The 16,370-nt window shown below is 41.5% G+C and overlaps 1 protein-coding gene and 1 long non-coding RNA gene across 3 annotated transcripts in view; one reads left to right on the top strand and one right to left on the bottom strand.

The window, feature by feature from the left end:
* Positions 1-5,326: 5,326 nt before the first annotated feature.
* LOC307218121 lies at positions 5,327-9,295 on the bottom strand. The gene is made up of 2 exons (XR_013839794.1): positions 6,874-9,295; positions 5,327-6,827 (listed from the first exon to the last, which is right to left on the bottom strand). It is a non-coding gene; the product is annotated as an uncharacterized lncRNA (long non-coding RNA).
* Positions 9,296-11,544: 2,249 nt separating this feature from the next.
* SAMHD1 (SAM and HD domain containing deoxynucleoside triphosphate triphosphohydrolase 1) overlaps positions 11,545-16,370 on the top strand; it is a 31,514-nt gene continuing 26,688 nt past the window's right edge. Inside the window, exons 1-2 of one of the 2 annotated variants that reach the window (XM_079979301.1) lie at positions 11,545-12,295; positions 15,153-15,219. In XM_079979301.1, the coding sequence (XP_079835427.1) occupies positions 12,088-12,295; positions 15,153-15,219 (275 nt within the window). In that variant the 5' untranslated portion in view covers positions 11,545-12,087. Of the gene's footprint in view, positions 12,296-12,380; positions 12,708-15,152; positions 15,220-16,370 lie in introns of those variants that run through there. The other variant, XM_079979302.1, reaches the window with a different exon arrangement.

The following is a 16,370-nucleotide window of genomic DNA, read 5'->3' as shown; positions in this document are numbered from 1 at the left end:
TATTTTCGTCTTGCGAGGCACCACTGTATACACCATTTAAGAACTATGGATTGGGATAGAGAGATGTCCTTCTGCAAACAGAATGGCTCCTCATCACAGAAGGGACTACAGCAAAGGTACCTACTGTAGGAAGCTGGAAAGCCACTTTCACCATCAACCCCCCAGTGTCTCTTTCTGTACTGAGTGATTTACAGGGCCATTGCAGGGGGGAGTTGAATCCCACTCCCTTCACCAGCGGGATAGTTCAAAGGAATGTTAGATCCATGCCAGTATTTAAAATGAAGTTGCATTGTATTTAAAATGAAGTTGCACACAGCACCTGAATCTAGAATTATTTCACCAGAACACACTTTCACACAACACGCTTTCACACGAGCAGAGAGCTGTTCAGAAATATCCAACATTTCTAGTGCTGCAGTCAGAGTAAGGGGTAGCTAACCTGTGACCTTCCAGTTATCAGTGAACTGCAACTGCTATAATCCCTGACTGTTTGCCATGTCTGGTGCTGATGTGAATTGGGAGTCCCAAAAACATCTAGACTAGACTATGCAAGAAGAGACCTCAAACTCAGTGGCTCAATTGTTTGAGCTCCGTAAGATTGGATTAAAAGGGAGCTGCTTGCATCCTGAGCCTTTGTTTTGACATTAAAATGCTTCATAAAAACGGGTTACGGTAACATACATAGAGCTATTTTCTCCAAAAAAATATTCAATTGTCTGACTGGTTAGAATTATAATTATATATTTTGTGTGCCTGTATATTAATCTTTTTTTCCTGTGCATATTAGCTGAGTAATAAAACCCCTGATCTTTATTGAATTGTTGCAACAGGGTGCCCCCTTCACATACAGGAGGAGGAGGATCCAGAACCCAGGTGTGCCCGCCCTTATATAGACATTTTAAATTGCCTGCCCTGGAGTCCAAGACCACCCCCAGAAACATCATACATACATCACAGAAGGGGTGTAGCTCAACACCACCCCCCAGACACATCATACCTACATCACAGAAAGGGGTGGTCTACTACAGAAATCTGAGTACGTTGTTTTCCAGAAATCTGAGTGCGTACTTAGTTTCTGAGCCAGGTCACAGGCTCACCCTATTCATACACAGATATACCCTTAAGACAGGATTTGTGAAAGAAAAGACAATGGGTAGGCTTTTCCATTTTCCTTTGACTTTGCAGAGAAAACATTTGGTCAGTTTGTAAGCCAAAATGGCTTCATGACTGTTTTCCTGTGCTGCTTCAGACATTTGGTTTATTTATTTATGTACGTGTTTGCTTTGTACATACACACACATACACACACTTTTTTTTCAATCCCCCCTTTGAGGCTATAATTTATTCTTAAAAAATACTTTGCCCCACAAAATGTTAACCTGGTATGTTGGAAATAGATGCCTTTGTGTAAATCTGAAAAGTCTTGCATGTCAGGCCCCTTAAGGGTATTTGCAAGTGTAGCAGTGCACATAGCTGATCATAGGATATCACATAAAAATAACACATGTTGCATTTTGTTACTAAATTATTTGTGGCATTCTAGCACTTTGGGAGAAACATTTTCTCCATAGTGGTCTATGCTTTACATTTAGCAGGAAGGTCCACCAATGACTGAAAAATGCAGTTTGTTTTGTTTCTGCTTTTTTGTGTGTTAGTTCTCTGGTCTCACACCTCCAACATACCCACAGCAACACCTCCTGGTGAATCCCCTTAGGGCTTTCATCTTGACTATGTCGCCTTGTCCCTGGCATAGGTTTGGACATTTTGTGAGAGAGATGTCTTTGCCTTTCTATGGGATTGCATTTTTATTATTATTGGCATTTGTCTTGCACTCTAGGAAAGTTGCTCAATTGTTCTAAGGGGACCAGAGAAAGTTCAGTGCACCTGGGATACATGCCCAATCAGAACTGAGCCCAATTAGAATTTATTTAGTCCCATGGTTAACACATTCTAAACCAATGTTAAAACAAAACCATACTCAAAAAGGGCACTTGCCCAAATTAGTCAGTCAGTTTAACTCTATATGGGAGCATTCCTGCGAAATCAAGGCATATATAGCTTCATGTATCTGGTGTTTTCATGGACCCTGAAGCTTCTCCTTGGTAAAATGAGTTAAAACACATTTTAAAATGGGTAGGGAAGGTTGGTAGAGTGCCAGGTGGGACAAGGAAATGTGGTCATAAATTGATCTAATCTAAATACAGTGGTGCCTCGCAAGACGAAAATCCGTTCCGCGAGTGTCTTCATCTAGCGGGTTTTTCGTCTTGCGAAGCAACCCTTTTAGCGGATTAGCGCTATTAGCGGTTTAGCGGCTATTAAAGGCTTATCAGCTTATCGGCTTAGCTGCTAAAAGGCTATTAGCGGCATAGCAGCTTAGAAAAAGGGGGGGGGAGCGAAAAAAATCGCAAGCCCATAGGGAAATTCGTCCTGCGAAGCAACTCAAAAACGGAAAACCCTTTCGTCTAGCGGGTTTTCCGTCTTGCGAGGCATTCGTCTTGCGGGGCACCACTGTATTGGATTATGCAATAGCCTGATCTATTAGAAAACATAAAATGCATGAGAATCCTCCATTGGGGTGTAAGCAATATGACACTATACATTAAACATAAAAGCAATTACACACAAAAATTGGGGGGGGGGCTTTGTGGAAATAACACACTATCAAACATATTTAAATATTCCTACATAATAACACTTGAGAGCAGTACATGTGAAAAGGATCTAGGAGTCTTGGTTGACCACAAACTTGACATGAGCCAACAGTGTGACGCAGCAGCTAAAAAAGCCAATGCAATTCTGGGCTGCATCAATAGGAGTATAGCATCTAGATCAAGGGAAGTAATAGTGCCACCATATTCTGCTCTGGTCAGACCTCACCTGGAGTACTGTGTCCAGTTCTGGGCACCACAGTTCAAGAAGACACTGACAAAACTGGAACGTGTCCAGAGGAGGGCAACCAAAATGGTCAAAGGCCTGGAAACGATGCCTTATGAGGAATGGCTAAGGGAGCTGGGCATGTTTAGCCTGGAGAAGAGGAGGTTAAGGGGTGATATGATAGCCATGTTCAAATATATAAAAGGATGCCACATAGAGGAGGGAGAAAGGTTGTTTTCTGCTGCTCCAGAGAAGCGGACACGGAGCAATGGATCCAAACTACAAGAAAGAAGATTCCACCTAAACATTAGGAAGAACTTCCTGACAGTAAGAGCTGTTCGACAGTGGAATTTGCTGCCAAGGAGTGTGGTGGAGTCTCCTTCTTTGGAGGTCTTTAAGCAGAGGCTTGACAACCATATGTCAGGAGTGCTCTGATGGTGTTTCCTGCTTGGCAGGGGGTTGGACTCGATGGCCCTTGTGGTCTCTTCCAACTCTATGATTCTATGATTCTATGATTCTAACACATAATACACAACAAAATCATTAAATATCAGTCACATATCTTGAGGCAATCATGATCTTTTACATAACTTTTCAGTCCTGGAGCACAGTCTTGAGGTTTAAAAGTGAGAGAATATCCTTGCAGTTCAACTTTCCCCCCTTTGTCAGCCCCATTCCCCCCTCAGTCTATATCCTTTGAAAGAGATAGCTGTGGCCACTCTGGTGTCTTTTGTTGTTGCTGCAGGTAATAAATAGCCTTGTAGTCAGGCGGAGTTGGGCTGAGTTTTTTCCATTATTGGGTCTGCATTAACATCTGCAGCAGTGATATCCTCCTATAAGGGGGCAGGGTTTTTTAGGGACTTAAAGACACAGTTAGAAAAGGAAGAGGCAAAAGCCACACAAAAAATCTCGAGTTATCTTGGGAAGTTGCAAATAATAAAATCTTAGCGTGTTAAGCATTTTATTCATTTTAATATTATTATCACATTTCCATATAATTATTGTTATTATCTGCTAAGTTTGTTTGCTTTCCTTCACTTAGTTACTCCACATATACAGGAAGAAAAGGGTAGAAATACAAGAAAGGTGAACATTTAAAAAGAAAACAAAAATTAAAAAAATAGATTACCATTTTAAAAAAAATTCCAGATGAAAACGGACTTGACACAAAGACATCAGATTTAGAAAAGAATTATTATTAAATAATACAAAGATATTATCAAAACCACACAGGTTACTACTAGACTGAAAAATGGGAAAACAATGGGAAAAGGCTTAAAATTCACCATGTGCTATCTAATAAAACAGAACTTCATGAGAATGACTTACATATAGTACCTGATCCCATCCAAATCAGTCAGAATAAATAAATATCAGCAATAAGTTTTGGAGATGCAACAAAATGAAGGAACCTTATTCCACATGTGATGGATATGTTCCCAAAGTAAAAAAAAAGAAAAAATTACATGACCTATGAGGAACCAAAAATAAATAAATGCTAAAACACACAATTTTAAAAGAAACTCTACGCTTATCTATTTTGGCATTCTAACAATGAGCATCCCAAATGAAAATAAAAGAGTGTTTCTTGATGTGACAACATCGGCTAGAATGTTAATAGCAAAATATTGGAAAATGAGTTAATACCAAAAAAAGATGAATGGTAATTTAAAGTTGTGCAAGTACCTCAAACTAGCCACAATGACAGAACTAATAATAAATATTCAGGCAAACAGGGTAAAAGGGAATGGGTTTGCTTAAAAACTACCTGACAAAATACAGTTCCAAAACAATACTTGGTTGTGCTTCGATTAATTTCATAGACATAATGGAAAAACTGATTTAATAAATGAAAACAGATTCTTTGTAACTTTAAAAGTTTCAAAGCCACTAATACAAATGAAATTACTTTTCTGAGAACCTCGGATACAGAATATTTAAATTACTGTTTATATCCCCTCATTATTATTATTTGTACTGTGGGAGAAAAGAAGGGACAACCGCTTTGTAAATGGGGTTGAGTCTTCTTAGAGGTTCACGTATCCTGTTGAAAGGGGAAATTTTTTCATGTGAAAGCTGTCAGGAAATGCTGTTCCTAAAATGCATAGGCATATACACACAAAACAAAACCTGCTATAAAATTCATTTAAATCCCTTTGGTGGGGGGGGGGACTACTCAAGAGAGGAACTCAAAGTGGGAGTGCTCTGATATTTACCTGTGGAAAGAATTTGGCATGTTAGATTTGGAACTTGGCAACCTGTTGACTTTTGAGGGTCCAGTACTTAATCCTTTTGTTTTCCTTAAGTAGACCCTGGAGCAAAGGACACATAAGGGCAATTTCCCTCAATGGTTCCAAGTTGTTCATAAATAAATTTGAATAAATGTCTCCCTGCAGTCTGCTCTCTCTCCAAACCTCCTTTTTTCTTTCCCCCCTCTCTCCCCCCTCCTCTCTTTTAAGCTGACATAGCCTCTGTGCATGTGCAGAGTTCATGTTTCAGCAAATCTTTTTTACCATTAAAAATGTTGCATCTTTTGGCCAAATTACCATTTGAATAAAGGAAGGGAAGGGTAAGGAGTATATTTTAAAATAGGGTTAGATTTAAAACGAGAAGAGAAACTCAGCAATTCAAGTTTTCACCAACACCAGCAATAGAAGTTGGTCAAACTAAATTTCTGTTAACTCAGTTCTAAGGGATCATGCTTCCTTCACCAAATAAGTATACCTGCACACCAGGCAAAGGGAATTTGGGAGCACCGCCTCCTTTATGTACAGGAAATTGGGGTGCAGGTCTCTATTAAAAAATGTGGGCTAACATTATTTTGTGTGCTCCCCCTCTGGTCATTCACGGAACAATCACCTGCTCCCTTATGTATGGGTAAAAAAGGCCAGAGAGTCAGAATTCATAATAAGATCTTTAACATTCTCAGTCATTTCAGCCCTACCATTTGCAGACAAAATTTTCTGCCCTTTATTTACAGTGATGGTCAAGGCTCATTCTGCTTGATTATGAATTTGTATGTGGTTAAACTTTGAATAGACTTTGAAGTCTGATTTTTAAATAATAGACAAAATGGTAAAAACTGTTAGATAACAAATGCTTGTTATCACCAGTTCTGCTTCAAAAACATCACGGCTTTCACCTCTCACCCTTTAAAACTCTTTATTCTAAACTCTAAAAACCAATCTTTCCATCTTGCTGTACCAAAAAGCAAAGCTGGGCTGAACTTCAACCCATCACCATACACCAGAACTTAAAAATTATCCTCCATTGCTTGCAGACACATCGCCTTCCACATAGTCATAAAATTGGGAGAGTTGGAAGGAACCCTGGCATCACCTAGTCCAATCTTCTAAAATAGCAATATTTGTACTACCAGAGAGAGAGACACACATACTTATGTACACAGACACAACTGGGGAAGGAAGCACAAGCTATTCTACTATCATGCAAGGACACACGTGTATACTAAGGAAGAGGAAAATAAAAGTACGCAACTTTACCCAGAACCCTTTTAGCAGATCTTAAGATAGTTTGAGAGTTTACTTCCTTAGACTAAAGAGTGAAAGTTCCTAGAGAAATGATCTTTAAAGAAAGATACAAGTGAACAGTTTTCCTAAGATTAGATAGGGAGAGAATCTTTTATAAGGAATAGGGTCAATTCAATAGTTGATATAACCACTCACAAATATATAAACAGCCATAGATTTGATCTTAAAAGGAATACAAGAGTGAACAATCCCCTCCCCCCGAACTTGCATAGGAATAGTAAGCCTATTTTAAGAATTTAATAACCACACATAGGAAATTGAGATGCGGGGTACCTTTAGCAAACATTGCCCCCCCCCCTTTGCTGGATCACACTAAAGGCTCATCTGGTCCAGCATCCTGTTCCCATAATGGCCACCAAATGGCTATGGCATGCCCAGAGCCAAGACATGATAGTAACAGCCCTCTGCCCACTTATGATTCCTAGCAACTGGTATTGAGGCATGCTGCCTCCAACAGTGGATATAAGAAAGGAGCCATCATGGCTAGTAGCCAATTATAGTCTTACCTGCTATGAATCGGTTTAATCTTTCAAAGCCATCCAAGTTGGTAGCCATCACTCTCTCTTGTGAGAGTGAATAATCGTAACTCTGTATTGTACTGTGGAAAGTAAAATGGTGAAACCCATATGTCCTGGAAGGCCTGTAAACCCCATCTTGGCAGTCAAGATAACTCCAAGAGTAACTGGTACATGCTGCAAAAGTGATCTCACATGTTTGCTTTGAGAATTTGGCTACTGGCCTAGGGAGTTGAGAGCTGGGAACTTTCCATGCAACCTGGGTGCCTACCACCTACCCCTCATCTAACAGATGGATGATTAGGAGTTGGGAACAGGCAGGCGTGAATAATTAGGACTGTTGCTGCTCGATTACGTAAGATGTTTCTGTATAAGTAACACACAAAAGGTTTGCCCAAGCACAGACCTTCATGACATGATTGCTATTTCAGAGTCCATCCTGAGTCATAACAACAAAGAACTCTGCACTGTATCCTTTGGAGCCTCAGTAAACCACGTGCCCAGGTCCTCATATCACTAGTATATTTAGCTCTAGGTAATGCATGAAGGAGTTAATACCATAGAGTAAGCTGTTCTGCACTCCTGAAGACAGGTGTGCCTGGCATGCTCTGGTCCATGGGGTCACGAAGAGTCGGACACGACTAAACAACTAAACAACAAGCTGTTCTGCTAGACTTAACTAGGTCACACACCCCTAACCTTAGGAGAATGGGTTACTGAAGGCCTTTGTTCACTTTCTTCCACCATGTGAATCCAACCAGAAAAATGTATAGGCTGATTGCTGCAAGCCCAGACCACGTATTTTTTGCAAGTTATCTTTATGTTGTTGTTGTTTAGTCGTTTAGTCATGTCCGACTCTTCGTGACCCCATGGACCAGAGCACACCAGGTTATCTTTATATTTTTATACAAATATAAAGTTATCTTTATATTTCTATACAAATAGTTTCAAAAATTGGTAAATGTTTCTAAATTAAGTTAAACTGCTTGTGTTTTCTTGCTGCTGTATGGAAAAGCACATGAATCTGACCTTTGAAGAGTTTGTAAGCAAACCATTTTTAACTTACCGAACACGTCTTTTTTTTAAAATGCTGTGGGAAGAAAGGAGAAGTAGGAAAGAAAATTTACTTTACTGCATATTTTGCTACAATAAATCTCTGTTGGGGCTCTCTCACCAAGACAGTATTTGCCCCAAACCTGGATTTAGGCATCTAGGGAATTGTCCTTTTACTCTTTTAAACCTATTGCAAACATTAAAAACAACATATTTCCCACTCTTATTTGCCTTTTTTGTAAACTGTTCTCTAATCCTCCAGAGCAGATTTTGAGGGCATGGCTTATCTTCTGAAAAATAGTAGGTCCTCAGTAATTAGATAATTGGGAACCACTGCCCTAAGGCTTACCTAAAGTAGTATTCTGGATCCTAGCCACAGAATACAATGCAAAGTCTGACAAAACACTTCCAAGAAACTGAAAGCTTTCACTTTCTGCTTAGGAGAAACGAAACTCAAAACAGTAGCAAAGGAAAGAGGAAATGAATGCCAGTTTTTTATGAGGATTATAAATTTTGTTCAAATTCAGAGTGCTAATAAAAGTGTTCAAAAACCAAAGCAGTTACTTTCGGGTTTTTGGCGTTTGAAAATGGAAATGTTCCAACGTCCGAAATGTTCAAAAACCAAGGTACCACTGTATAAAGAATATATGCATATTTGCTTGGGAGCAGACAAGCCATCTCCTTGCTACGAAGTCTGTCCCAGGTCTGGCAAAGGTTGCTGACAGGCTGTAAGTCTTTACCTTTTTTAATAAAGCACCAGAACTGATCACTCTGGTGTTTTTGGCCACCTTCTTTGATATTCCTACACCCAACAATTTCCCAGAGCCCTCCTCTGGGCTTGTGGTTTGGAACAATTCATGAATGTATTTATTTGAAATAAATAATACGCACAGCCTTTCAGGGTAAAGCTCCACTCACCCCCAAGGGAGAATTTAGCTTTATGTACTGTTACATGCCACCCCAATCTCCACAAGCCATACAAGATTCCAGGGGTTGCAGGCATGCTTTACTCCAGGCTTATGTTTCCTCTTGGACAATGAGGCACAGCAGCGACTGTGGTGTCTTTATGAACCTGAACTTGGATAAAGGAAAATCCCACCATCACACCCCAAGAGGGTCCTTTGCTTTTCTCATAGGAGCAGCAGGCTTGGGTCTGCAAGAGAAATAAGCCATGTTTTGTGTCTTTGTTACTGCTTGTCCCAACTATCCCACATGGTGCTCTGTCCCCTTGCCCCACTGCCCATCACTGCTAACCCAGTGGGGAGGGATCTCTGTTTCCCCCCACCCACCCTACCCATCCTGAAATCCTAAACCCCTTTGGTTTCTGCCCACAGCTAGATGAGGGGTTGCACCCCTCCTTGTCTGGTAGGTACATCTTCACTCACTTGATGGCTTCCTTGATGGGTCAACGTCTGGCCATCATCAGCTATTGTTCTTCCAATGGCCCCCATCCAGCTAGCTCTGCTTAGCTGGCCTGGCTCCTAAACCAAATCTAGCAGGTTTTTTGTGTGTGTTTGGCACCAAAAACATATAGCGGGGTTATGTACTGAAGTTCTCACCCTAGGCCAGCAGGGGGATACTGTAGATAGTTATGCAAATGAAGGATCGAAAAGTGACGTTCAGTGATTGGATAGTTTTGTATGCAAATGAAGGATCGAAAAGTGACGTTCGGTGATTGGATAGTTTTAGAAAATGGCAACATTTGCATTGTTCTGGAGCTCTATATAAGCAGGCTGACTGAGCTCCTCAGCCTAGTTCTGTTCTGGCATCTGAATAAAGAAGAGCTGTTTAAAGAATCGCTGTGTCGTCTGACATGTTCGCCCACAACTTAACAAGCAGTACATCTGATTCTGAATTATTTACATTTCAATCTACTTGCAATGTCTCTTGTCAAGGCTCCTGAATATATTACTTTGACCCATCCATCTGTGTGGCCATACCAGTCAATCCACCCAAGTTGTTCCCAACCTTTAAACCTACCCCCACCCTGGCTCCACCTCTTGCCTTGGATCCATTGCCTCAGTCTGTTTTGTATTTGTGTTCGAAATATTTTGGAATTTCAGCAGCACTTCTTTCAGGTGTGGTTCTTTTTTTTGGAGCCCATAAAATCTGAAAGAAAAGTAGCAATCAAGTACGATAAGCCATGGGGCTGGGTGGAGGGAATTTATCCCTCTCAACTTTGATGACTAAACATTGAATGAAAGTTTAATTCTTCAAGTAATTCTGGTATTTATTATCTCTTTCCCAGGCCAGTACTTTGTTTCGTTTCTCCTGGACAATTGTTTTCCCTACATTTCAGTTTCCTGAAAATCTGGGCAAAATTGTCTGGTGTATGTGTCCATGCAGACTCAGCTATGTTGTGGCTAGAACCCAAGAATTTTTATCACTGTTCCCTCCCTTCTTTCAACAACTGACAGAAAACTGCTTTTGAACGCTGGGCATCTGGTTGTCAACTATGAGAATAGGATGTTGGACTAGAGCTACCTTTGTCCTGATCCAGCAGTGATCTTTTAATGTTCTTAAAGAGCCGGTTTAACTTGTTCCATTAGACAGATTTGTAAAAATGTTTCCAAAGTTGAAGATCTCCAAATGTATTTTTGCATCAATGGAAATTGGTATTTTTAAATATATGGGATTCAAAAGGAAACATTGGGTGTTCTGAAGCTGAACAAGAGTGCAATGCCAGTAATATTTATGACCCAGTTGTGAACTATTGTAGGGTACAATGAGGAGAAAGAGAAGTAGTATTTTAAGATTGTCATCATTCCTTTCTCCATCCATCCATTCCACCCTTGTTTATTTCCCCTTATCTCTTTCCATAGCAGCTTCATTTTTCTGGTCCTTCCTCCTCTTAACTTCTGGGGAAATGAGCCATCTGAAATGTGTGATAAGGGGAGATAATTGAGAGATGGAGAAAAAGCTGTGTGCTCTTCCCTTCTGTGCCTATTCCAGCTTCTTCTGACTGTCTGCTGGGTAGGGTTGTCACCTCTCCTCAGGCCTGAAACCCTAATGAAAAGCCTAGTTTATTGGGGGGGGGGGGGGAGAGAATTGCTGCTGGGAGGGAGCTCCAAAATAAACTCTCGTAACATTTAGAACATTATGTATTAGATACGACAGAACGTTAGCAATACTTTTATTAGAACATACTGGCCTTATAATGCATTAAGTTAAAATTGCTTCTTAGAAAGGAAGGCAACATATTTAACACTAAATAAGAAACATTTCCCTGGAAGAGTTTAGTTACAGGCAGGGCCTGTAAGTTACTGAAGGAAATGGGGCCCTTTATACGTCCAGCTGTCCTTTGTCAACAATAAATTGTTGGGAGTTTTTGTGTTGAATATATACTATATGGTAATTTTTGGACCTAATAGATATCTAAAGCCATTTGCACATAACAAAATATGTATTGAACTGAAATACAATTATCTTATATTTTGGAAATTTACATCCAGTTTTTGTTTCCTTTTTTGTGGGGCCCCCAAGAGTAGGGCCCTAAGCTATAGCCTGTTTAGCTTATATGTAAATCCGGCACTGGTTACTGGCAGATATGGTGTGGATTGCGCAAATGGCAGGAGCTCGAGCCAGGGATGGGGAATAAGATGCCCTCCAAAGGTCTGCAGCTACTGGCCATGCTGGATGGGGCATAGCTGGCAACTTTTCCTTTTGCTTGCCAGGAATCCTATTCGGAATAAGGGAATTTCCCTCAAAAAAAGGGAAACGTTGACAGTTATGGGATGGGGACGAACCACAGGTTCCCAACCCCTGAGCTTTAAGCCCCATCCTTGCCCCCTCACGCCTTCCCCTAAAACTCCAGCTCTGCTGAGGGAATCTGGCTTATCAGCCTCACGTCCAACCAGCCCCTGAACTCTCTCTCCCTCCAAAAACAACACAGAACCACCCCGCATAGACACAGAAGCCCTTGCAAGCCACGCAGGCAGCCTTGACTGGAGGACTGCCGTCACGTGACCCCCGGCCCTGGCGGGAGGCGTCTTGCTGTATACGAAGGCAAGGCCGGGTGGTTGCTCAGTCTCTCGTCTCTCCCGAGCAGGCTGCTGCTGTTGCTGCGCGGTGTCCCTGCCTGGAAGCCGAGGGCGATGTCGAGCGGGAACGGGGAAGGAGCCTTCAAGCGGCCCCGGCCCGCCAGCCCGGGCGACGGCTTCCACACGCCGGAGAAGCGCGTCTCCGTCTGCCGCGCCCCGGATCCCTGCGGGAGTCACCCGCGGGACTGGGACATCGAGCAGGTGTGCGAATTCCTGCGAAGCAGCGGCTTCGAAGACCCGGAGTTGCTGCGCTGCTTCCGAGGTAAGCGGGGGGCGGGACGAGCGGGACCGGAGAGCCGCTTCGCCTGCGCAGCCTCGTTGCGCCGGGAATTTCAACCTCGGCGGACCTTAAAGGGGGCGCCCGGCTGAGGCGACGCTGCTGCTGCTGCTGCCGTTTCCTCCCTCGAGCGGTTCCCGCTTCCTGACCCTGTGAGGAGAGGTGGTTATGAAGTGCAGAGCCGGGGCATAACGGGCTCCGTCGCCTGAGGGCGGGCTTGGCTAGTCGCGGCTGCTGCTTTGATTTCGCGGTGGTTCTGGAAAACCTCTAGGAAAATAGGAATGATCTCTGAACTTTCCTCGCAGGTCGACTAGGGGGCGGACGCGAAGAATATATATATATATATGCGCGCCCTGGGGAAACTTCCTCTCCCGGTGCCCCAGAGATTCGTCTTGGCGTAATTTCCCAAAGGGGAAAGGCTATTCGTTCTGAGGAGTAAGGCCCAGGATGGCTTGTTCTGAAGTCAATGGCCATAGGGCTACAGTATTATTATTATTATTATTATTATTATTTGAATGTATATACCACCCTATACCCAGGGGTCTCGGGGCAATTCAGAGAATAAAATCAAGATTTAAAACTACAAAATACGTAATAAAAATAAAAACGACAACCCAATAACTCCCCCCCAACCCACATTTTAAAAGGGCTGTGTCTTAAGAATCATTTGCAGCGCAGTCTACTCGGGAGTAAGGTCTAGTGAGCTCAGTGGGATTCACTCCCCGATAAGTGTGTTTAGGGTTGCTGCCTTAAATCCCCTTTTCCTTTTAACTTGGGTTGTATTTATTTATTTGATTTATATGCCGCCTCCCTTCCAAAGGAGGAACGCGACTTTCTCAAACAAGACTTTTAGTTAAAAAGGATTGCAAGCCACCACAGTCTGACACAAATAACTCTACTCTGGCCTTTTGTCTTTCCAACAGGGAGGTAGACCCACCTGTTTGCCCTCTGGCATAGAGCCCCTGCTCTGCTTTGTTACCTTAATGACCCATCTTTAGCTGCCCATTGGCAGTACAGGATCATTTGTGCATTAACCAGCATTGATATGTTCTGTCTCTACTTGTAATGTTCTCAAAGAATAAGGAAATAACATCAGAGGCACATATTCTAGTGGGGGAAAGATACATGCACCAAGTATGTATCAGAGGATCGCCAAAGCATGTGCCATCAGGACGCAACATCATCAAAGCTAGAAGTCAGGTCATTCGTTTATCCAGATCTAAAAATCCCCTACATTACTTTTCATGCATGCACTTTTGGGTTGGGGCAACTGGCTAAAATGTTTTAAAATATTTTTAACAATTCTAATTTTGGTTCCTCTGTTTTCTTTTTGTCAGGTTGATGTTGGTTAAATGTTTAGTTGGGGTTGGCAGTTAATTTTAATTTGGGTATAGCTGTAAACTATTTATTATTGTTATTATGTTATTAGGAGGCTAATTAGGTTAGTTACCTTATGCCCAGTGCAAAATATTTCAGGTTGCACCAAAGCATACTTGCCGAAAAGAAATTCTGGTGACTCTTCATGTGAAAGTATGAATGAATACTGGCTTCCTGCATTGCAGGCAGTTGGACTAGATGACCCCCAGAGTTCCTTCCAACTCTACAATTCTATGATTTGAGCATGATGATGATTTATTTCATAGAATCATAGAGTTGGAAGAGACCACAAGGGCCATCGACTCCAACCCCCTGCCAAGCAGGAAACACCATCAGAGCACTCCTGACATATGGTTGTCAAGCCTCTGCTTAAAGACCTCCAAAGAAGGAGACTCCACCACACTCCTTGGCAGCAAATTCCACTGTCGAACAGCTTTTACTGTCAGGAAGTTCTTCCTAGTGTTTAGGTGGAATCTTCTTTCTTGTAGTTTGGATCCATTGCTCCGTGTCCGCTTCTCTGGAGCAGCAGAAAACAACCTTTCTCCCTCCTCTATGTGACATCCTTTTATATATTTGAACATGGCTATCATATCACCCCTTAACCTCCTCTTCTCCAGGCTAAACATATATTAGATTTATACCCGGCACCAAATGAGTACTAATTGGAACTCATGGGTCTCCTGTAAAGCAGAAATCAGAAATAAAGAAGAGTGTTATAGTTCTTAAATAAAAAACTAAAATAAATTTAGATTATATTAGTTACAGCATCAAAGCAGCCACTTTACCTACTGTTACCTATTGGTGGTTACAGAACACTGCCCCGCCCCCATTTGTCTAAGGAGGGAAGCATGTCCTCCAAGTAATACCAAATATGGCTTCTATTGATTATATGATTCTATAACATATTAGATATAGCTATAGGGCCATCTAGTCCAACCCCTTGCAATGCAGAAATCTTAACTAAAGCACCCATAACAGATGGCCCTCCAACCTCTGCTTAAAAACCTCCCATGAAGGGAGTACCGTATTTTTCGCTCTATAACACGCACCCGACCATAACACGCACGTAGTTTTTAGAGGAGGAAAATCCGCAGGCATGCCACCCGTAGGCATTTCCTCCATAACACGCACAGACATTTCCCCTTACTTTCTAGGAGGAAAAAAGTGAGTGTTATGGTGCAAAAAATACGGTAATTTTCTGGTACAGTGTGTGATGCACAGTGGGCTGCAGCTGGATAGGGAAAACAGGAAAATTCAATGGTGCTTCATTCTAAGCTGTCTTTCCATTCATGTAAGACATCTCTGGGTCCAAGAATTCAGAATAGCATAGTTTCTTAACGTTCCTTATTTTTCTAGTGATTTTCATTTGTCATCTGTCCAGAGAATTTTGAATTATCAAGAATTTCAGAAACATAAATGTTAAGAGTAACGAAATAAGCTAACTGTTGTCTCCTTAATTCCTCAGGGGAAAAAATTGCTGGTTCATCTTTCCTTTACCTCACTGAATCAGAACTTGAAAAAATGGGAATTGGGTAAGGGAAACTTAAATCTATTGACATTTGAATTCAGCTGCAATCCTATATGTGCTTCCCTGGGAGTAAGTCCCATTGAATTTAGTGGGACATACTTCTGAATAGCCACACATAGGATTGGACTGTTTGTGTTTCTAATTCCTAAATGGATCATTGCTATATTTAGTGCCTACCTTGAGCTTTGTACATTTGCTAAAGAAATATAGATTAGTGACCCTGATCTTTTATCAGCAGAGGAGTGAAGCTGCCTCGATTTCAACAGTGCTTCACATTAATCTGCAGTTCTGTTGTAACGAAGATTTAATGTGACATGCAAACCAAGCCAGTGTGTAAAGCATTTTCAGGAAATCAGGAAACTGAAGCAGGACTTGAACTTGCCATATTGTGTTACATAATTATTGCAAGATTAATAATCATAACAATGGATGTTACTTTTCTTCTCTGCGATCTCACTCTTGACAGATGTCACTAAAACTGTATTGAAAGAATACCTTTAATATTACCATAACACCTCTATTCATACACAATTTATGAAAAACACCTTTTTACACAGAGGGTTACTGGAATATTGTGCAGTTTTTGGTAATCAAACATATTTGTTGTTTATGATGCAGAAATGCACCCCTTCCAGAATGATTTATGGCACTGCATAACATGCTAAGGCAAACCTTGGTTTAGTGAGATGGCACAGGCTTCCAGAGAGCTGCTTATAGCCACTTTCTCCTCCATAATTATTTTTGCTGCCATGCTGTCGTAAGTCAAAATTTTGCTTAGCATGTAATCCAGATCAGGGCGCATGGTTAGCCTCTCTACACCCTAACTATTTGCTGGTGGTTAGTTAGGTGAGAGGTTAACCATGAGCCCTGGTTTGGATTACATGCTAAGCAAAATCTTTGCTTAGGTCATCGTGGTACAACAGCAAAAAGGACTGGGAAGGAGTAAAGAAACTGTGAGGTTCTCTGCAGTACCCTGCATTTTTGCACAGTCTCATTAAACAAGGTTTACCTTTGCATGTTGTTTAAATGAGCTTTCCTAGACAAAACCACCATCAAATTAATGAAGCAAATATATGTTGGTGACTGTGTGTGCAGAAACAGATGCATAGTCATCTTCTTTTGTACCACATTGGCAAATATTGGGTACAGATTATA

Source organism: Podarcis cretensis (genome assembly GCF_951804945.1).
Source record: "Podarcis cretensis genome assembly, chromosome: 6".
In the NCBI taxonomy this organism is placed as follows: Eukaryota; Metazoa; Chordata; class Lepidosauria; order Squamata; family Lacertidae; genus Podarcis; species Podarcis cretensis.
The sequence above is the reverse complement of the archived record's forward strand: the minus strand, read 5'-3'. Positions and strand labels throughout refer to the sequence as shown.